Source organism: Crocodylus siamensis, chromosome 8, assembly GCF_052110815.1.
Source record: "Crocodylus siamensis isolate JL-2025a chromosome 8, ASM5211081v1, whole genome shotgun sequence".
In the NCBI taxonomy this organism is placed as follows: Eukaryota; Metazoa; Chordata; order Crocodylia; family Crocodylidae; genus Crocodylus; species Crocodylus siamensis.
This window is the reverse complement of record NC_143402.1, coordinates 50,724,701-50,747,061: the sequence shown is the minus strand read 5'-3', so window position 1 is coordinate 50,747,061 and position 22,361 is coordinate 50,724,701. Positions and strand designations below refer to the sequence as shown.

Below are 22,361 nucleotides of genomic sequence, written 5' to 3'. Positions count from 1 at the left end.
TGTTCTTCTGGCAGAATGGGACTTTCCACAATAGGAGTAAAGCTCAGTGTTGTAGTTTTCTTGGTTCTGGCCTAGGTTTGTGAAGTGAATTCTCCTAGGAACAAAGGATCACTCATCTTCTCCCCAAAATGCAAGGAACATTTCTTTGGCCTGTCTTCTCTGACATAGACATAGAGCAATATGTGCATATATTATTAAAAAAAGGCCCAAACCCCAAACAAAATACTTACCAGCATAGTCCCTCAATAAGAGGAAGATCAAATAAGCACATGACAGATATTAGCCATTGCTGAGATAACTACAGTGATGAGTGCAGGATAAGAACCTATATAAACTAGGCTAGACTAGATGAGTTAGTATTCATTTCTCTGTATAATTACAATGCTATTAAGGGGTTACTTGCTAGTCCCCTGGTTGCTCTGTAAAGATCAGTATCAATGCTCCTTCGCAGATGGTTTAGTTCATAGTCATTACAGAAAATGAAGGTATTTACCAATAACTAGAGTTCTTTGAGACGTATTATCTATGTACACCTACTCACTTGTGGATGTGGCTCGTGTCCTGTGTTTTGACTGGAGATTTTTTGGCTTAGCTACGCCTGTGCAACTTACCCTGGTCCTGCCTCCCCTTGGGACCCCACACCAAGGAGAGAAAGAGAAGTGCATACTTTGCGCTCCTTGTAGGAGTTTTCATTATGCCAGGCTGTAGTTATGCTCAGATGTCTTTAAGTTAAGACACTGCAAAAGGCCTTGGGAGTAACAGACTTCACTGACAGCTAGATGGCCTGATAAAAAATATGCAGCAAGTGAAAACACTAATTGAAAGTAAGAAACAATAGGGCTAGGGACAGACATAACACATAAACCAGTTTAAGTGATCAGAAACTGGCTTAAACCTGTAACAGAACAGACATTCGGTGCACATAAACCAGTTTTGGCCATTTTAAAACTGGTTTGAGATAAACCTGGTTGAATGTAGTATCAGACTTCACTGATTTGGCTCAAACTGCTTTGTGCAATGTCTGTCCCAGAACCCTTGCTGGTTTAAGATAAACTAGACACCCCAGACATCCTGGCATGCTGTCTGGACTGGACAGGGCTCTCTGCTCCAGCCTCAGGGCTGCCCCTGCCCCTCTGCTCTCTAGCCAGAGCAGAGACCAGTCCTAGCAGACACACTGGCTGACATGGCCCTGTTCAGGCAAAGTGGGTAGGGAGGAGGTTAATTCTTCCTTCCTTTCCCTCTTCCCTGTCATCTGTGGTCAGCCTGTCTGTCTGGAAGCAGAGAGGAAGGGGCTGCAGCAGTGGCCCCTGGAGCTGGCAGACCCCGGCTGCAGGGAAGGGAAGCAATGAAGAACTAATCCTTCTCCCTGCCCCCTTCACCTTAATGGGGCCATGCTGGGTAGGTTGTCCCACAGGATTGGGAGGGGGTCTCTGTTCCATGCTGGGGGTGGGGGAGACTCTTCACCCTCCTCCTCCTCCCAGGGTGGGGAGAAGGACTCTGTGAAGCACTGGATGGGGACTCCTCCTCCTCCCCTTCCCCCCCTGCCGCTGCAGGGCTAGGGTGGGGGGAGCTCTGTTCCATGCTGGGGGGGAAATTCTTCCCTCTCTTCCTTGTTCTCCCCACAGAAGGACAGCAGGAGCATGGAGCTCAGCTGGGCAAGGTGTGGGTGTGTAGGGTGTGATAGTAGATGTAGGGACCCCCAAACACTACTCCTATGATGTGCAGCCCCTGCTGCCTGGGAAGCCCTGCACTGGAGCCAGCTGCTTCCCCCACTCCCCACTGTACAGGTCCCACATCCTGCCAGGAGTGGAGGGAGGCCTGCCCCCTTCTTCCCCGCAGAGCCCAGCATGGGGTTTCCCTTCTGTGAGTGTGGAGCTGCAGGCGTGGCATGGAGCTGTGGGGATAGAAGTGACTGGGCAGGCTGCACAGGGCTGTGCACCTCACCCCCGGTGCAGCACTGGCTGCTTCTATCACAGCTCTGTGCCGTGCCTGCAGCTCTGTATTCAGAGGGGTAACTCTACCCTGGACTCTGCAGGGAAGCAGGGGGTGGGGCTCCTTCCACTCCCAGCAGAATAGGACCTGCACAGCAGGGAGTGGGGGAAGCAGCTGGCTCCACTGTGGGTCTTCCCCTGCTGCAGGCTAGGGCTCAGGGAGCAGAGCTGTGGGGGTTAGGCAAGCTCCCCCCCTCTCCCGGCCCACAGCAGTGCTGGCTAGAGCTGTGCCTGGACCCAGCATGAGCACCCTAACCTTTCTGCCTGCTGCTGCTGCTAGGCTGTGGGGGCTGCATGTCAAGGGGGGTGGGGGTGGGGAGAGTGTGTGGGGGTCCCTACACCCCCCCACCCTCCCTCACGTGACACACACCAGCTTAGCTCTGTGCTGTTACTGCCCCTCTGGGGGGAGAAGGAGGGGGAAGAGTTCCCCCCAATATGGAAGAGACCCTCCCCCTGCCTGGGGGGGGGCGGAGAAGCAGGGGAAAGCCCCCTCTGGGGCCAGGCATCCTCACAGGGTCCCCCTCCCTTCTCCACCACAAGTGGGAGAGAAGGAAGAAGAGCCCCCCCCAGACCAAAACAGGGCCCCCCTCCCAGCCCTGTGGCAGTGGAAGAAAGGGAGGAGGGGGAAGGATTCCCTTCTGGGGTCGGGCAGCCCCGTGTGCCTGGATTGCTTCAGGCTGTCAGGGAGCCGCTGGGGCCTGCCAGGGCCTGGCCATCCCCCCGCCTCAGTTTAGCTTCCCTGTGGAAGGGAGGGCTGTTCTAGTACCCAGGCTTCTGGCTTGAGTCAATTCAGGCTTTGTCTTTTTGAATGTCTGTCCGTAGCCTAGCTGAACAAGTGGAGGAGTAAAAAGTTAGAAGTCACTAAAGTAGAGATAACAAGAGGTAAGCTGTATTTAGCAGGCTGAATATACTCAAATTCAGTAAGGGAATGAGCTAGAAAAGCCCAAACTCAGCAGAGAGTTAGTTCTAGATGCCTGAACTTGGAAGCAGGGGGCTTTAGTTGTCTGGACTGGGTGAAGTGACAAGTAAAGAGAGACATCTCAACAACAAAAGAGATAACTGGCTTGGAGTGGGGATATCTAGGCTATAAATACAGGAGTTGCAAGCCTCACCCTTTTGTAATGACTTAGGGGGCATCTGTGCACATAATGCATTGGTTACCGTTGGCTGGGCAATTTTGCTAAGCTGGGCTGACTGCTATGCAGACCCATGAGCTACTATCCTAAAAGACAATAAACCTATCTGACCTTTCACCAATAAGCATGAATTTGAGTTGTTCTTTCTTTCTCCATCACACCCAGGCTCTGGGAGGCTGGTTGGAAGCAACTGCTTCCAAGAGCACCCCAACCCAAACAGCCTGAACACCAAGAGTGACAGCAGGCAGGAGGCTGCTTGGGAACCCTCCCCAAGTCCCGAGTACCTCAGAGCAACACACCTCAGTTTTCTGTCAACCAGAGTCCCATTTTAGTCATGACTCTGAAGAATGTGGAAGGAGAGTGGGATGTGAATATGCATGTAGACAATAAATCCCCAAGAATTCTAGTTGCTCTTAAGCAACTTTGCTTTTTCCTTCAATTAATTGCCCACCTACACATTTGCACTTTCAAGTGATTCCAAAGCAGTGGCTACATGTACAGAGGTGAATGACAGGTACTTTTAGTGATGTGAGAACCAAATTTATATTTTGTTGTAGAACTGAAATCTATCACTTAGAAAAAGACTCTGGACAGGCCCTTAAGGAAACTGAGGGCTGTCAGGTGAGAGACTACTTGCTGACAAAGTTAAGATATCTGCCAGCTGAACCTTATTTCAGCTGACAGCAAGATCAGCATGCTTGAAGTCCAACAGATAATCTGTTATTTCTGGTATAGTAGACAGGTCCCAGTTATCTTCCTGTGCTCTCCAAACACTCTGGAAGGTATCCATCACTACAGCCATATCAGGAAGGGAAGGATGCAAGTGTTATTCCCTTCCTGGCATTGCTCAGTTCCTACCACAATACCAGGAAAGGAAGCACCAATTCAGTCATCGTAACCAATGTGTCCAATGAGTCTTTTCATAGGGAGTAGATTCCACATAGAAAGCTGTTGGCAGTTGGCAAGCAGCGCCAGGGACTACAAAAGGCTCATCATTTTCTGACGATTTTTCCTGAAGATACCCGATTGACAAAAGTATGTCTTAGGAATCAGTGGCTGCAGCAGGGATAAATTAGAATCCTCTGTCCCTCCAAAGTGCAATGCCACTTAAAAAGCCTTTTGGTAGAAAAAACTCAAAGCCATGAAAACACCAAAGGGTAGGACCCTTTACTGGTAGTGGTCTTCACCAACAATAAAACAGAGGTAGGCATCATTCAAGTCGAGATGCAAGCCAGTACCCTTGATAAAATGCGAAAGTTCCATTTACCAGGATAACCAGCTTGAACTTGAACACACGGAGCTTCCTTAGCTGCGCAATTGTATACAACCTCCCTTCTTTTTGGGAAATAAAATGTAACCATGATAGGGCTCTTGTTCTATGGTCAATACCACCAGCAGATTTCCTACAGCAAAGAAAGGGATGTGGAAAGGGAATTGTGAGAAGGTGGTACTTCAAATCAGATGGAATACCCATTTGAAGTCACATTCAGGACCCACTGGTCCAAAGCGATGCAGGCCCATGACAAGTAAAAGCAAAGCCCATGAAAGTGGTTTGGAAGGGTAGTCCAAGGGAACAGGATTTGCGCTTCCTGACTTCATGATGAAATTCCTTGTGTAGGGGCAGAAGATCTGTGTGTTAGGGTATCTTTTTCATTGGAACTTCTGCTCTTCTTTAGGGAAATCCCTTTGGTTGAGAGGTGATCTGGTTCAGTGGCACACTGGCATATGCTGATGGTAAAGAACTCCTGTATGACATTTACCAGTGGTATTTGAATTTGTGCTTGTAAGAGGGTGAGAACACTGCCAGCAAATGCAGGATGGCTTTGAAATCTTTTGGGTTCAGAGCCCCATCTATCTTTGTCCTAAACAGTCCCATGCCTTAAAAGGCAGGTCCTACACAGCAACCTAGACATCCTTTGGAACACAGTAACCCCATAACCAGAAAGATATACATGTCATAACTGCCAAAGCCATGGATCTGTCTGTATATTAGCTTCATTCAGTCAGCTTCTATGTGTTCTTACACACAAACACTCATACACAAGCACCCAAATACTCCTTCCCTCTTCCCACATAGTCCCAAGCTTCCCTACCCTTCTCACCCATTTGAACTATAGGTAATGTATTCATACTAGCTGACACAGTTAAACAAAAGCACAAAACAGGCTGCAGTCAAGAAGCCAGGAGTTTTGGCCTTACTTCTATTGCTTGAGGCTTCTTTTCCTAGCTTGTTATGACTGGTGAAGCTCACATATTCATTTCAGTAGCAGACAAGCAGCCTTCACCCCATTCACAAACAGCATCTATTTTCGGCTCTACCAGAAGATATTTCCCAAGAATGTTGAAATCAAGTTTCATGAGCTCCCCCACTTTGCCTTTTGAAATAAATGCATCTGATTTATGTCCATGGCTGTGTTGTTTATAAGCAGCATCTAAAAAGCAGGGTTCCTTGTCCTCAACACTCCATGTTAACATAATTAGTATATAATTAACTAGCAAGTGCATCATGTGCCCTTGCAGTGCCCAGTGCACAAGAGTATTAGATGCATGCTCACCTAGCTCAAATAGAAAGACTCTGTGGGGGTGTTTACATGTTTATTAATGTGCCTTAGATACCACACATTTAGATTAGTAATTCCTTAATAAAGTACTAACTAAATGTGCAGTACCTAGAGTTACTGAGCAGTAGCACTGGTGCACAGTTATTTAGTGATGCTTACTGCTCATTAGCCTAATAACACTGTACTGTAGACTATTTGTACAGGTTTTGCAATGACATGCTACTGTGCAGTATTATTAGGGTAATGTGCAGTAAGCATCTCATGTAGATATGCCCTGTGACATGGAATTGAAGCTTGTTGATTCACATTGTGTTAAAAAACCCACAGAAGGAAAAATAATCTGTGATCATGTAATTAAAGACAGCAATACATTTTTATTTACAAGAGGCCAATATCAAATACTTTAAATTTGACATCCTCTAATTTTAAAATACTTGATTTCACCACCCAAGTGATTTTTTTTGTTTTAAAAACAAAACCTTGCTTTTGCTGGTGATAGTGGTATGCAATATGCTATGCTGTGGATCCAAAATTCTGCACTACATTATGCCCTTCTCATTCTAAAGTTAATAAAAATCAAAGAGTGGTAAAGTTGTGCAAAATTTGACCATGACCTGCTTGAATGAAAGAACAGATTACTTTCAGCTGTTATCAACTAGCTAATGTTCTCTGAAGTTCCTCAAATTCTAGCTGTGCATACTATATTAAAATAGGCATAGCACTGAATACAGTGATGCAAGCTGTTGTCAGTTTTTTCCAACCACTCATGAAAAGGCAAAATATGCAAGTAATGTTGCATATTTTCCATACCAAATAACATTGTGTTCCTGATTTTGCAAAGAGAATAAATCAAAGTTCATGTTTTATTTGCAACACAGGCAAATATGCTACTTATTCCAGATAACAACAGACAGACCTTCATCAAAGAACTTTGCTGATTTGCAAAAGGGGATGTATGATTTTCTAGAGTGAAATAAACCTTTAGTCCACCAGTTCTGGAATCCTCCCTTCTGCCTATTTTAATATTGCTAAAGCAACAAGGTATTAAAGCAGCCAGCACAATTTAGATATCACAGGGAAAGGCTGAAAAAAATATAGATCTCTGTCCTCCTGGATGTCAGCCAGAGTTTGTTTCTAAGAGCTCCCTTTTCCTTCTTCCCCTTCCTTGCTTTTTTACCTTCCTATTAAGTATTTGCTGTTACCTCATATTTGCTATATGAGATGCCTTTGTTGAAATTTGACATGAAGTCTAGGTCAGATGGATTTGCTGCTAGGTCAGTTCCGTGGCTAGGACCTGCAACCAATTCTGCTCTGCTCCCAGTCTGCGGTGGGGGGAAGCTGTCTCAGCAGTTTGAGAACGGGGTTGTACTTTTCCCTCCTGTACCTATTCTGGACCTCAGTAGTGAGGGCAGCCATGTTGTGGCAGTCTGGGAAAATGAGCCTTGTGGCTTGGAGGGTATGGGACTTTTTGCCCTGTGGCACAGACAGCTTGGGAGTGGTGTACCTTGTAGCTCAGGTTTTAGGTGGTGTGTGCTCCATGGCCTGCAGGCAAAAAGAAGAGTTCCCTGTGTATGGATACGAGGGCTGCCACAACATAAAAGGTAGGCAGATGAGGCCCTTGGGGGATTGGAGAATTTAAGATGTTATGGAATAGTGAAAACAAACAAAAAACCATAAATCCCTGTTCCACAGAGAGGAGCCTTTGTCCCAGCTGTGCTCTGTATGAGTACTGTAAAGCCACCCCCACATGTAAACCAAGCTCTCAGGAAAGAAAAAAAAGGTACCGTTCCTGGCATGACTGCACCTAAACTGTGTGGCTTCTGCTGGCACAGCTGTGCTGGTCAGGGGTCACATCACTTTTCACTCCTCCCTGATAGACCTATGTTAGCAGAAGTCTATCATTATAGATTTGGCCTAGCTATCAGGCTCGACTTTAACGAAGTTACCTGTGGGGTTAGTCACAGGCCAAAAGCTTTATCTTGGCTCTGACTTCAGCACTGTCCTAAAAGGCTAGGGACAGACATTACACAAAAGCCAGTTTAAGTGATCAGAAGCTGGTTTAAACCTGTAACAGAACAGATGTTCAGTGCATGTGAACTAGTCTGAAAATGGCTGAAACTGGTTTGAGATAAACCTGGTCGAATGTAGTATCAGACTTAACTGATTTGGCTCAAACTGGTTTATGCAATGTCTGTCCCAGACCCCTTCCTGGTTTAAGTTAAATCAACGTCCCCCAACATCCCAGTATGCTCTCTGGGATGGGCGGGGCTCTCTGCTTCACAGTAGAGCTGGCCCCTCCCCTCTGTTCCATGGGCAGAGCTCATCCTGCACAGACTTGAAGACACAGCAGGATCTGCCAACTTCCCCATGCCCATGCCCATGCCCATGCCCATGCCCCCCTTCCCCCTCCCCTCTAACCACTTGCTGCTTAAGCAGGGATCCTTTCCTCCCCTCTCCCACAGCATGGACCATAGCAAACATGAAGCATTCCTAGTAGGCCTGTGCAAAGCTTTGCTGGCCATTTCATTTTGACTCATTTCGAGCTCAAAACAGCGAAATCGAAACAAAACGAACGGCTTCCAAACAGCCTTGAAATGAAGTGAAACATTTCAAAAGTTTCAAAACGTTTTGAATTTCAAAGTAGCCCAGTGGTGGGAAGCAGGGGAGAGCCAGGGCTACACTCTGAGTGCCTCTACAGCCCCATGGGGCTCATCCCGCAGGGAGCACAGGCCTGGCTCTCCCTGCCTCCTCGGATCGGCTCTGATGAGGGGCTCGGAGCAAATAGCTTGTGCGGGGACCTGCTGCCACCCTGGGATTGGGGTGCCAGCAGGTCCCTGCATGACCTGCTTTGCTCCAGGCCCGGCATCAGAGCCAAGATGAGGAGGGTGCAGGCAAATCAGCTGCCCCTGCTCTGGGATCGGGCCCCCACACGAGCTCATTTGTCCCAGGCCCACCTGCCACTGGCCCCAGGTGGCAGCACCAGCCTCCTGTGATCCAGGAGGCAAATCAGGGCCCACACCCCGAGAAGCAGTCCAGCACAGCCCCCAAAGCCCTTCCGGGGGTGTAGGTGAGCACCTGATCTGCTTTCTGGATGACAGGAAGTTGGTGCTGCTGGCTGGGGCTAGTGGAAGCACTGATTTTCCTGGCACTGGGTGTGGGCTCCCAGGTGGCAGCACCAGCCTCCTGTGATCTGGGAGGCAAATCGGGGGCCTGCACTGCGGGGAGCAGCCTGGCACAGCCTCCAAAGCCCTCCCAGCGGTGTGGGTGAGCCCCTGATCTGCCTGCCAGATGACAGGAGGCTGGTGCTACCACCTGGGGCCAGCGGCAGCACCAATCTTCCTGGTGCTGGCTATGGCTGAAACGTCAAAACACCGAAAGTTTCGATGAGATGAAATGGAACAGTGCTTTCAAAACTAAACAAAACTCTAAACAAAACACTGTTCCATTGAAAGGGAAATTGAAGCAGAACAATGCTGTTTTGCACTGCCCTAACTCCTGGGCAATTACTGTGCACTCTGTAATCCCAAATGTTAAGGCTTTCATTTCTCCTCATACTGGCTATCTTGCTTGGGACCCAGCTGATAGCCACATTCCCTCATACCTTTGGTCCTGTCCACACAATCCCACCCCCATATTGTTGATAATACAGGAGCTAAAAGGAACATTCAAGATCTGCAAAACCTGGTTTCAGCAAGAAACTAAGGCCAGTTCAACCTATTGGGCTTATCCAAGAGGTGGCCTCATCATAGTCTACCAACATTTAAACATGGAAGAGATTTTTGACAGAAGAAATCCAATAGAAAACAACAGAAAAAACCTAGTAGACAAAGCCAAAATAAAACCCAATGGCTGGGAGCTGAAACTAGTCAAATTCAAACAGGAGAAAAGGTGCTAACATGTAACAGTGAGGGAAATCCATCACTGAAACGCTTTACTCCGGGAGCTCAGTATTTCTGTTTTTAAGAGATCTGCCTAGATCAAGTCTATGATATATGATACCAGTTACATAGTTACTGAATGACAGCCAGCTTGGCTTCAAAAAAGCCTTCAGTTTGGTATCCCATGATCACCTCTTGGCGAAACTGGCCAAATGTGGCCTTGGGTCCACCACGATCCGCTGGCTGGGAAATTGGCTCCGTGGTCAGACCCAGAGGGTAGTAATAGATGGAAGTCACTCATCGTGGTGTCCTGTGACCAGTGGGGTCCCCCAAGGCTCTTTCCGTGGACCCATATTGTTCAAAATCTTCATTAATAATGCAGACATTAGAGGGCAATCCAGGCTGGCCTGGTGTTTGTTTCTAGGATTTTCCTTGGAATAGAAGTTAAGCTGTAGTTTCCTGTAGGCCAGTAGTTTCCCGGGTTCTCCAGAGGCCCATGATTTTTGAAAGACCTTTGCCAGGGGCTTTGCAATTACTTTGGCCAACTCTTGTAGCACTCTTGGATGGAGTTCATCTGGTCCTGATGATGTATATATGTCTGATAACTTTAATTGATTGTACACCAGCTCTATGGCAGTGGTGGGAATGGTATCAATCCTGCCCTGCTCGTTCTGCTCCCTACCTGGCATGTTGTTCCCCTTGGCCTTGTGAAACAGTGAGGCAAAATAGACATTTAGGAGTTTCATTTTTTTCTGGAGTGGTAATGACCAGGTATCTTGATGCATTGAGCAGCAGTCCCACACTCCCATTAGTTTTCTTTTTACTCCCTATGTAGTTAAAGAAGGACTTCTTGTTGTCCCCGATTTTTGTAGCTAGTTTTAGTTTGGTTTCTGCCTTAGCTTGCCTAATCTGGTTTCTACCAGACAGTGCAGGGCATTGTCAAGTAGTCTTTCTTACAGGCTGTTCCAAGCTTCCATTTTTTGTACGCCTCTTTCTTTTTCTGAAGGAGGGCTGCAACTGCCCTGCTTAGCTAAGAGATTTTTTTGACCCTTCTGCTACTTTTTCTCTGTAAGGGAATGGATTTTCTCTGAGCCTTAACAATTGCGTCCTTAAGGAATGACTATTCTTCTCGTGCTCCCTTTACCTGTGGTCCTGTTCTCTCAGGGCATTCTCTACTAGTGACCTGAGCTTATTGTTTTGTCAGCCTTGCGATGAACCATGAACATAATAATTTTATGGTCACTATTGCCTAGGCTACCCTTTATGTTTAAGTTGGTCACTGGGTCATCCCCTTTGGCCAGGACCAGGTCAAGAGGTGCTTTGCCTTTAGTTCAGTCCTGTACACCTCCTGAGTCAAAAAAAGCTCTTTGGTGCTGGTCAAGAAGGATCATGATTGATCTGAGCTGGCCAAGCATTCCTCCCAAGGGATGTCTGGGTAGCTGAAGTCACCTATGACAACCATGTTCCATGCATGCGTGGCCTCTGTTAGTTCACAGGTGAATGCTAGATCAAATTCCTCCCCTTGGTTGGGGAGCCTATAGTATACACCTACAGTCAGGTCTCTCTTGCCATGCCTCCCCAGAGCTTAACCCAGAGCGTTTCAAGCGGATCTTCTTTGGGGCCAACATTGGCCTGTAGGGAAGCTCCTTCACATAGAGGGCAATGCCCCCGCCTCTCTTCCCTACCCAATCCCTTCTGTGAAGAACGTAGCCCTTTATGGCTATGCTCCAGTCGTGAGAGGAGTCCCACCAGGTCTCCGTGATCCTTACTAGATCATAGTGCCTAGTGGAAGTCAGGAGAACTAGTTCCTCCTGCTTGTTCCCCAGGCTTCTGGCATTGGTATACAGGCACCTAAGTCCTTTTACTGAGGTCACTGGCCACTTGTTGCATTGAAGGGGAGCTGTTTTCTCAGCTTGAGTGGCTTGCTTGGTTTCATTGTCAGTGGAACTTTCCTGTATATTGGTCCCCAGGTAGGCTCCAGTTAGTGTTTTCCCATTCCCCTGCTATCTTAGTTTAAAGTCCTATCTAAAAGATCAGGCATCCTGGCCAAGAAAAGGGACTTACTAGCAGACTACTTAATGTCAGACTACCAGGCCAGGAAGGTCCAAACTGGACTTAAAATCTATGAATCCTGTCAGAGGGGTTAAAAGATAGGAGCAGAATCTGATTACACATAGCTTGTGTGTGGTACCAAAGAAATTAGCCATAAATCAAACACTATTAACTTCAATGGACTTAGAGAAGATGTAGAAGTTGTTTTGTATTTGGATGGAGACCCAGGAAATAAATTTATGGCTGCAAAGAGACAAATATAAATTAAATTTATTTACCAATGAAGTGGTGCCCCCCGTCCCCAGATCCTGGAAGTGCAGAATCCTGCCCAGAGCCTTCCTTTTCCAAAGAACAGTCTTCAGCTCTGCCAGGAGCACACAAAGAAGCTCTTCCAGAAGAAGAGCAACTGCAGAGTCAGCTTACATGGCATATTGTGACAAGGGGTAACTTTGTGGCCAGATCCCAAAGCGGCCAGCCCACCTGTCTAGAGCAGTCTGTCTCATCTTGCCTGCCATAACTTGGTTGTTAACTTGATATATCAAGTGAGAGACTGTCCATTCCTTGCCCCGAATCCAGGGGGATTACTCCTCCTAGCCTGAGGCCAGGGCAAATTCAGTCCATAATTGGGCTCCTTCACACTCACTCTGCACCTCCACCCCTTACCAGGGGCCTCTTGCATACTGCCCGTCCTGGGCCACATTCCACTGCCCAGGTCCTCTTAAGCAACCAACCCCTCATGGGCTTTTGAGCTTAGCTTCTCTCTCACTGGTACCACCACACAGCAACTTGGGTTTCTGCAAGCTCCCCTACTCTACATGGCATAGGCTTAGATTAGCTGCATCTGCCCCAAGCCCCTCACTGGACAACTAATTTCACCAACACATACTTTGGGTTGGCCCATATATTGCCCTTCAAGCCACTTGAGCAGCCCTACTCTGCACCCCCACATGCTCAGTCCTTCAGATGCCTCTTATTGCACCCTACTCTGAGCAGTCCCTCACCATACTTTTCCCAACAACAACATGTTCCGGGGCCTCCAAGACACTTTGTCCCTGCTGGGCTCAGGTGTCTACTAACAGGCACACCTGGCCCCACTACTCCCACAGCTGTCACAATTAGCCACCAGATGGTGGAGGCTGGGTTAAAGGCATCCCTACCCGCCTTTCACCAGGGAGGTTAGCAGTTCCAGCATTTAGTTGAGACTGCCCCACCATAGGCAGTCTCACCAGGCCTCCCTGCCCTGGCAGGGTGTAGCTTTAGGTCATGCCCAGGACCAGGAGCCTCCATGCCATCTCCATAGCTCCTACCTTTACCTCCAGGATGCTCCTGAGCTGTAGCTCAGCCAGCTGATGTTTCTCATGACCATTGGCAGCAAACAGCTGCCTCCCCCTATATAAACTGGGTCCTAAAATGGCCACCCTAATCAGGCACCTGCTGGCTACCTGCCTCAGCCCTTAATGTGGCAAGCACCCAAAGGTGTGCTGCCACAAATGTATTAAAGAACCTGCCTGAGGTTTGCTCTTATATCTGTAAGGTAGAGTGACATAACTGTCAAACAAAAAGCAGCAATAATTCACCTCAGCACTGGGAAGGCTGAGCTGGAAATGAAAAAGCTGAGCAGCAAAGGAAACAGCTGGGGTGAATTCCTGATCTAGTTTGTTAGTTTATAGCAGACAGAGCTAAATATTTTTCTTGCAGTTTCTTCCTATAAAAAGTGCATGGAGAAAAGTGAAGATGCCACAAGTAGAACTGGGAGCTCTGAGCTCTATCCAGGAGTCAGGAGCCTCCATGGAAGTAGACAGCACTGCTCATGCCCCCCTGATGAAGCACTCTCTGGACAAGCAAGCTCTTAAACCCACTGTTTGGATGTCTAGGGAGGTCCTACTTCCTGCAGAGGGAAGAAGAATCCTTTTATTCCAGAGTGTTTCACTGCAGCTGTTCAGATTTTTCGGGAGTTCATCTCTGTTCCAAGTGAATCTTTCTAAATTTGAGTTTGAGTTAAAAGACTATACTCCCCCAAAGCAGAAAGGGAACATGAAAATGCACATTCCCCCCTGGGGGAAATACTTTTTGTTACCTTTTCAGAACAACTGTAGTATTTACCAGATTAGGGCAGGAGGCTGAATTGTGCTTAAAGAAAGTACCTGTGGTTAAAGAAAAGTGCCTCTGTGTGTCCTGAGAAAACTGGGTTTGATTCGACTGGATTCTGGGTTCCTCAAGCTTTCCTTCCATTCACAAGGTAGTCAGTTGCTACAATTCTGTATCATCTTTCACCAACACTAGCTGTGTTGGCTGGAAGCAGCAGGCACATTGTTGTGATTAATGACACTTCACACTGCACAGTGCACATAATAATCTGCTGGCACTGGCATTCAACTCCAAGTATTTCTGGGAGTTACGAAGAACAAATAAGGATTATTTTCCCCTGCCCAGTTGGAACACCTTATAGTTAAGGTCTGAAGAAAACCTTGCTCCAGTCCCACCCATGCCAATGAACAACCTTATAAATTCTCTGCACTTTACAGCTATTGTTTCATGAATTCTCCTATAACTTCCCCATGTTTGGGTGTAAATATCATGCCTCCTAATGAACAAATGAAGAAACCAACAAGGCAAAATGAAAGCAAGGGACTTTCCTTGGATACAGGGGAACCTCTGATAGAGCAGGGACCATGAACTAGATCTCTGATATAAACTCCCATCTCAGGAATTAGGTAGTAGAGCCCCTCTAAAAAACTACTTTTAAATAAAATTAACTTTGCCTTCTGCCCCTTTTCTCAGTGCTTTGAGGGCACTGTGTGTTCTGCGTTAGATAATTTGTGAGGTTAACGTGTTACTTTCAGATGGGAGAGCAGAGGGGCAAAAAGGTGACTGGAGATGTGTTTAGGGGGTTGTGGGCTGATCAGTCTTGTGTTCCACTACCCCATCTGATGCTTACTTACTGCACAGCTTTGGGAAGCCATCCTTCTACCCTTTTAACTGTAACACCCACACACTGTGGGTGCTGTGTATGGCAGAGTATGTGCCTTTGGTTGGTGTGTATTGTGGGGTTTTTTATGTATTTACCTCCCTTCTCTCCCCCTGCCTTTTCTCCTCAGGCTGGTTGCTTTAAGGAGCAAACATGCAGTTTGGCCATGTGGGTAAGATGGCACCTGATGTTCTGGCCATGTGCCCTGCACATGGAAAGCTGGGGCCTTGTATCTGGGTAAGATATGTAGAATCCTCTGGCCTGACTGGCCAGCGGAAGCAGGAGCTTCTCCAGGCAGACTGGTTAAGAGAGAGGATGAAGCGTGGCACTCCCTGACTGGACAAGGTAAGGTGATGTCATGCTAAGGGATATAAGGTCAGTGAGGCTGGTTTGTGGGGAGAGAAGCTGCTATGAGATGCTGAAGAGAGAAGTCCCCTCCAAGGGGAGAAGGACTCTGCAACTAGAGTAAGGGGAAACTCAGGTACAGGAGAGAGAGAGAGAGACAGAGAGATAGAATTGTCCCAAAGTCTGGGAACTCCTCTCTCCTTCTTTTCTTTCCCCTTTTTCTGAGGTTTTAAGGGGTTAATACTGTGGAGGAGGGTATTGATTCCTTGCATTGGCTGGCTAGGAGTTAGGATTGGTAGCTAATTTCTAATTCTGCTAGATTGGCAAGGGTTGGGCTCTGTCAGCTTTGGACCGAGGTTGAGGTTTGTAACCTTCTGCTCCCAGTGGAGCTGTGTCACCAAGACTGCCTGCAGCCCCGGCCCTTAGAGTAGGCCTGGATTCCCCCTGTTTTGTTTCTTTAAATCAGGGGTGAGCAATTATTGCAGCTGGAGTACCACTTAATGACTTCTGGTGAGCTGTTGAGGGCTGCAAGGGTACTCCTGCCCCTTGACAGAAGCCCTGCTCTGATCTCCATTTTGGAACTGGAAGTCCCACCCCCTAACCCCTGCCACTGGAAGTCTCCTCCTTTGCCTCCAGAAGTACTCCTTTTGGGAGGGGGATTTGCCATTTTGGAACTGGAAAAATGCAAATCATGTATTAAAAATCAAACCTCTACTATAATATATTTTAATTCTATTTCAAAAAATATTTTTGTCCTGAATTACATGGGTTTGTATAGTGTATATAGAGGCCATTGTGTAATAGTTCAAAATAAAGTCTTACTTTTGTATATTGTGAGTGGGAGTGTGTATGGGTGTGGGGCTTGTGGTGGGGTGTGTGGGATTTATGGGGGTATGATGATTGTGGGGTTTGTGGGATAGTTTGTGAAGGTGTGGGGTGGATGTGGGTTTTGTAAGGGGTAGGGTCTGTGGGGGTATGGAAGTGTGTGTGGGTGGATGTGGGCTTTATGGGGGAGTAGGAGTGTGTATGGGGTTCGTGGGGGGGATAGGGCCTCCAGCCACATACGCCCTCTCCCCACCATGGTGCACAATCTCGACTCCTGGCAGCAGCAGCAGCCCTTGGGGCATTCATGGCCCATGGCAGGCAGAGCCATCCAGTGCAGCATGACTCCGGTTGAGTCCCGGGGGCTGCACATGGTGGCACAGAGCTGGCCCGGCCGGCTGCAACACACATTCAAACCAGACCAGGCTGGTTCCTTACCACCATGTGGAGCTCCCAGCACTGCAGGCAAGAACTGTGCATCAGCAAGCCAGCTCTGTGCTTCCCCATGGGGCTTCCAGCACTTCAACAGGAAGCTGCATACAGTGGCACAGAGCCTACCCAGCCCAATGGCATATGACTCCCTGTGAGTCCCGATCCACATGCCAGTAGACTGGGCAGGGTCTGTGTCACCCTGTGGGTGTCCTGGCACTGCAGCCAGGAGTACACACTTCCAGGCTGGGCCAGGCTGGCTCTGTGCCTCCATGTGTGGCTCCACCCTGGAGTACTGGAAGCTCCACATGGAGGCACAGAGCTGGCCCAGCCCAATGGTGCACGGCTCCCACTTGCAGTGCCAGGAGCCCCATGTATCAGTATAGAAGCAGCCTGGGTCTGGTCCCAAGGTGCATGCCAGCAGGCTGGGCCAGCTCCATGCTGGCACGTTCAGCCCCCGAAACTCAGCCCGAGCTGCATGTTGCTGGAGGGCTCTGTCTGCCGTGGGCCATGAGCACCCCAAGGGCCTGCTGCTTGCTGCTGTTGTTGCCTCTGCTGACAGGGGCTGTACACCATGGGGGATGAAGTGGGAGGGGCAACTCCCCAACAACCCACCCCCATGATCCCTGCCCACACCCACCCAGAAACTTGCATGCCATTGAGCCAGGCACAATGTGGATTTGTCTGTATGGGATACTCCAGTCAAATTTAGTGTTCCCAGATTTCTGGGTGGGGGCTCAAGCCACTGGTATAACTTATTGGGTACCCCAAAGTGTGAACCTGCTCCTTCTTGCTGTTGACCTGTGCCTGCTGGGAGGGTTACATAACTATCTGTGTAAAAAAAAAAAAAAAAAAAAAAAGGCATTCACCCTTTTCTACCTGTCTGCAGAGAAGTAGAGCTAGCAGGAGTGTCAGGACCACTCCTTGAAAAGATAGAGCTCTGTGCACATTTGTCTTTATTTTCTATCTGTGCATGTCTCTGTAACTTGAAGGAACAAACAGATGCAGATTACCTCTTCCCCATATCCTAGGCCTGCTGTCAGTGGATGGGAGAATCACAGGACAAGGCTTTTGAGGGAGGACTGTTTAGCACAAATATCCTACACTAAAGAGAAAAGATGCCATTTTAAAAAAAATGTCTATGCAGTCCCCAGAGCAATAGTTAAGAGCCCAGGCACAGCCACAAGGGGGAAGCAGAACAGCCTGAATGCCATATTTGGAGAAATTCTCTCTGAAGCCACTGACCAAAGCCCCTGGAAGACATTATTTTCATCACACAACAGGTACTGAACAACTCTATTGCATGATGGAAACATTGTGCAATGTGCGCAGCTTGAAATTCAAAGGCCATACTACCTGGAAGTGAAAGAAGTAGTGTGCAAGCTTATGCTGGCCAGGGCTTCTCAGCTTGGGGAGCTGGAGAACTGCTGCCAGGGGCAAATCCAGGGGTGGTGAGGGCAGTGCAGTCTCACACCCCTTCAGATATGCTGTGCACGTGCTGTGAGCTCTGAGCAAACTGGCTTGTCAGTGCAGCTCTGAAATGCAGGAGCAGAACACAACCCACAGCTGCCTACAGTGTTTTCCTCAAGACAGTTTAAGCCTTACTGCCTTCACTTAACCATCCCCTGCACAGAATTGGGGTGACCCAGAGCTGTGAAAGGGGTTGGAAATCTTCCCTCATGGCTCAATTCATCCTGGGGAATGCCCTGAGGATAGCTGTAGGCTGTGTTTTATAGCCTCAGTTACTGCTTTGGGATTGGTCAGGGTCCCAACACACCATCTAGGGATGGAAGCAGAGCCCCATTTCACCCTCAGGGGGAAGGGACAGAGAGCAGTGCACTCTGGGATCATGGAAGACACAGCCAAGCCCTACCACTCTGTGTATAACATGCCACACATTTAAATTAAAGCATGATACAAACAAGTCACAAAGATGTTCCACATCTAATGAGTAACATATTTGAGGCTAGTTCACCATTTTCATTGCATTATTAAGGTTTGAGAGCAGGCAGCAGGGCAGCCTGCAGGTGTGGGCTAGCCCTAATGAGGCAGTCATATGACTGCAGGAGAGCCCTGGGATAGGAGGACAGGGATAAGCAGCCTCCATTTTAGATCTAGGCTCTCAGGACTGAGTTAGCAGTCTGCTGATGACAGCCAAAAGAGCAATATCTGGCTGAGCTGCTGCTTGCAACATTTTTGGAGGTACGGGCAGGAACTAAGGGGGTGGCAGGAGGCTCCTGGTCCTGGGTATAACTTGAAACTGAACCCTACTGGGGAAGGATGGGCTAGTGAGACTGCCTGTGATGGGACAGTTCCCCAAGAAATGCCAAGCCAGTTGCCTCCCCAGTGAAGGGTAGAGGCACGTTATAACCCCAGCCTTCACATCCTGCTTGGTCACCCATACCTAGGGACAGGCAAGGAGGCCAGACATGTCTATGGACATCTGAGCCCCATGGGGTGTAAGACCCTGGAGGTGCCAGTGAAGGGGGGGGGGGGGTCGATAGAGTGGCCCCAGTGTGGGGGAAGAAGATTGTGGTGGCCTGCATAGAGTAAGGTGTGCCACTGCGGCCTGAAGGACTATGCGTAAGTGAGTGTACAGTAGGGTTTTAAGGGTGATCTGAAGGGCTGTGCCAGGGGGTGTGCTGAGTAGGGCTGTAGAGGTGGCCTGAAGGGCAGCACATGGCCCAATTCCCACAAGTATTCAAATGTGTGAAATTGTCCAGCGAGTGGCTAGGGGCAGAGTCAGCCCTGTGTGAGGCAAGGCCAGAGCCACATACAGTAGGGAAGCTTGAGCTACCTGAAGGGCTGCCTGGGGTCTGGCCAGTGTGAGAGTAGGCAAGCCTGATGGCCCAACAGGGGCTGCTCAGAGCAGCAAGGTAGGTAGAGAGTGGCCCAGTGATGGGCGGTATGAAAGAGGCCCCAGTGAGAGAGGGGTGGTATGTATGTGGCCCAGTGCAGGGCAGGCTGCAACAGACTTGGCATAGGATGGAGTTTGGCCTGGCCTTAAGCAGGAGGTGTGATAATAATCTAGATGCCATCTGTGAGGCATGGGACATAGTGTAGGACAGTACAGAGCCATGTACATTGGAGCATTAAAATGGGCAGCCTCCCACATTTAATGTCAGTTTATTAAATCACTAAGTTGTGGCAGGAGAGACAGGGTGGACTGCCCCATATGAACAGGTGGACGGGCCAATGTTGAGACCTGGCCCTTAGCCTGGCTCTGAGACCTGGCACCTGTCATGAAGATTAAATATTTTATTCCTCAAAAAGCTTAAGTATGTGTGCTATGGGTAGAGAACATGAGATACCAGCACCAACACATTCAGTGTTATATGCCTAAATGATTCCAGCATGTCAACACTAATCTATGCTACAGAGGAAAGTGATGCAGCCCTAAAGTTCCTAGCCAATCTGATTTGCGGTAGAATCCCTCACTGCTCCCATTTCTGAGTACCACTGTGCATGAGAGTGCACATATACCAGCCAGTCACCTGACAGAATTCTCTGTACCAGTTTAGAGCATTTTCATCCCAGTGAATACCCTGGCTTTGCAACTAAACCCTGAAAGAAAGAAAAAATAAAAACGGAAGAACTGAATTATTTTCAGAAAGGCCTATTGGTACCACCCACAGACTGTGACATCGGAGACTAACACTGATGCGTCAAAAACTGTTTAATTGGTAGACAAAATAATAATAGGATGGGCTATGCTGCCTATTACTCATTTTTGCAGTCAATCACTTAATATGGACATGCAACTGTTGGGTGGATAGAAAAGAAGGTTACTATCCTGGGACTTCAGGATCCAATATTGGGCCTCCATCATCCTGATCTCAAGAGATCCCCTAACCAGACAAAGCCAGACATTGCTATCTCCACAAGACTTGACTATATCACAAGTACAATCTGTGCTGAGGTCAGACTAACACTTCACATTTTCTATATTTTATGAGGATAAAAATATTTTAATGTTAATTGCTTGACATGTTAAGCAGGTTGAGGTTCTTGAAACTTGTTTAACTGATTCATGTTGTATAATGAATTATGTTAACATCTTTGTCCAGGGGCACATCCAGGATTTGGCAAAATGGGGTGTGAGAGTGTGACGGGGGTCCATCCCCATGCCTGTCTAACAGAGGCCTGACCTTCTGTCTCTGGGCTAGCCACCCACCTATCTCTCCTGCCATGCCTTGATGGAACAATAATTATGAAGTTACTCAGGTGGGAGGCTGCCCATTTAATATCCCAACACTAGGGGTCGCTATCCACTGCTCTGAACCTCCCCTACACGGTTGCCTACACCTCACAGATGGTATAAATGTTGACCTATGCCCTAGGGCATTGGGTCAGCTCACTCTGTTGCTGTATCCCCCTTGGCCCTGGGGCCCGACTGCCACCTATCATTGAGCCCCCCGCCCCAGCGATGGGGCCCGATCACCTCGTCACTGCGTCCCCCTCAGTGCTGGGGCTTTGCACAGTAGTGTGCCCCACTGAGGCTGCCTCCTCCCCAAATATCCTCAGCCCAGTCCACCGGGCAAACAATAACATAAATATGATTCCCCAAGCTATAACATAATAGACGCCCTATAAGCCATACTCTGGCTCCTTAAAAACCCCAAATTGCTCCTTGAGCCTTGAGTACCCTCCCCCCGCAAGCTCTGTGTACCTTGTAGACTCCTGGAGCCTCATTGGCCACAGCAATAGTCTGGCCAGCAGCCACAGTGTTTTGAGGTATTTCTGCTGTGCCGTCTTGGCAGCCCTACCAACCTAGGCTACAGCAGAGGTTGGCCAGCTCTGTGTCTTCATATGAACAAATACAAACATAGAATTTCTAACATGCTTTCATTGTTTAACAGTAACAGGGCTAGGGTGCCCTATTACAGGGAGCAGCAGCCCATAGTGCAGGGGTGGTTGCACCCCTCCTCCAGATTTTCCCCCCTACTCACCAGTGTGGAAGACCATACTGTGGGAGCCTCCAGGAACTTTTTTAAGTCCCCAAAGCAGGTAAGAATCCCGGCTACCCCCTTAGTGCTCAGGGTCATGTCCTCTCCCTTCTCCTTTCCCCATTCCCATGTTCACCATTGCTGCTTTTGCCTACTGTCCACAGAAAAAGCTTCAGAACCTCTCCTTCCTGTTGCAGAGGGGAAGGTTGTGACTCTGAGCAAAAAGGGAAAGGACTGGGGTTCTCATCTGCTTTAAAATAGTCCCCAGAGGTTTCAAGGTGGGGTCCAGTCCAAAAGGAGGGTGCAGCTGTGCCATTATATCCTCTGTGGATTCATCCCAGCCTTTGACCCTCTGGGTCCAATTATTTCATCAAAATTAGAAAAACAGAGCCTACATCACATCAGAGCCAGGGGTGTTGTGAGTACACATTTTAGTGAAATGGGCCTTACCATTGGTGAAGGTGTTCACATAATACTTGCGGCCCTGGGGAGACATGTAGCTCTGCCAGCCTGGAGGGAGAGGACAGTTCAAAGAATCTTCTCCTGACTGAGTAGTGACTTTCCTGGGCTTCTGTTGGTATAAAAAAAAGTTCCTGTTAAGCTAGTTTTAAGATAAGGTGAAGGTTGTTCCTGTGGTTGCCAGGAACAGATTCCTGCCTGGAAAATGATATATGGTTTACTGATTTCCAACCAGCAGTAACTATGGGTGTGTGTAGATGAAATGGAGGCCCTAAATTGAAGCTGTGGGTTTTTAAAAAGTTGCTACACTCACACATTTACACTTCACTAGGGCTCCAGTACCTGAAGAACTGCCTGAAGAAACACCTACTGCAGGGTTCGGGAAGCAGTAGGCTGTCTATGGAACCACTGTGGTACAGGCAAGGCATTACCAGAGGCATACTTGGCAGTGGCTCTCTTTTTTTTTTTTTTCCCCCACCCTTCCCCAAGCTGGCTCCTGGGACTACAGCCTAAGTCACCCCACATTAGTTATCCTACTGAGAATACCCTAAGACTCAGAATCATAACACCGATCCTCAGGAATAACCAACATGTACGGCACACTGCCACTTACTGGCACAAGAGCAGTGGGGCTTTAGATCAGGGATAGGCCAAATACAATCCAGAGGCTGCATCTGGCCCGCCAATGGATTTTATCTGGCCCACAGTGGGTCCCTTGGCCCTGCCCAGCCTTGGCACAGGGCCATGGCGCATGCAGCTGGTCCCACCTTCCCC

At 48.3% G+C, this 22,361-nt stretch overlaps 1 protein-coding gene across 5 annotated transcripts in view; it reads right to left on the bottom strand.

Annotated features, from left to right (window-relative positions):
- Positions 1 to 22,361, bottom strand: part of GAS7 (growth arrest specific 7) — a 278,186-nt gene that overhangs the window by 160,567 nt on the left and 95,258 nt on the right. For all 5 annotated transcript variants that reach the window (XM_090059485.1, XM_090059486.1, XM_090059487.1 and 2 more), the window contains exon 2: positions 21,579 to 21,699. In XM_090059485.1, the coding sequence (XP_089915611.1) occupies positions 21,579 to 21,699 (121 nt within the window). The remainder of the gene's footprint in view (positions 1 to 21,578; positions 21,700 to 22,361) is intronic.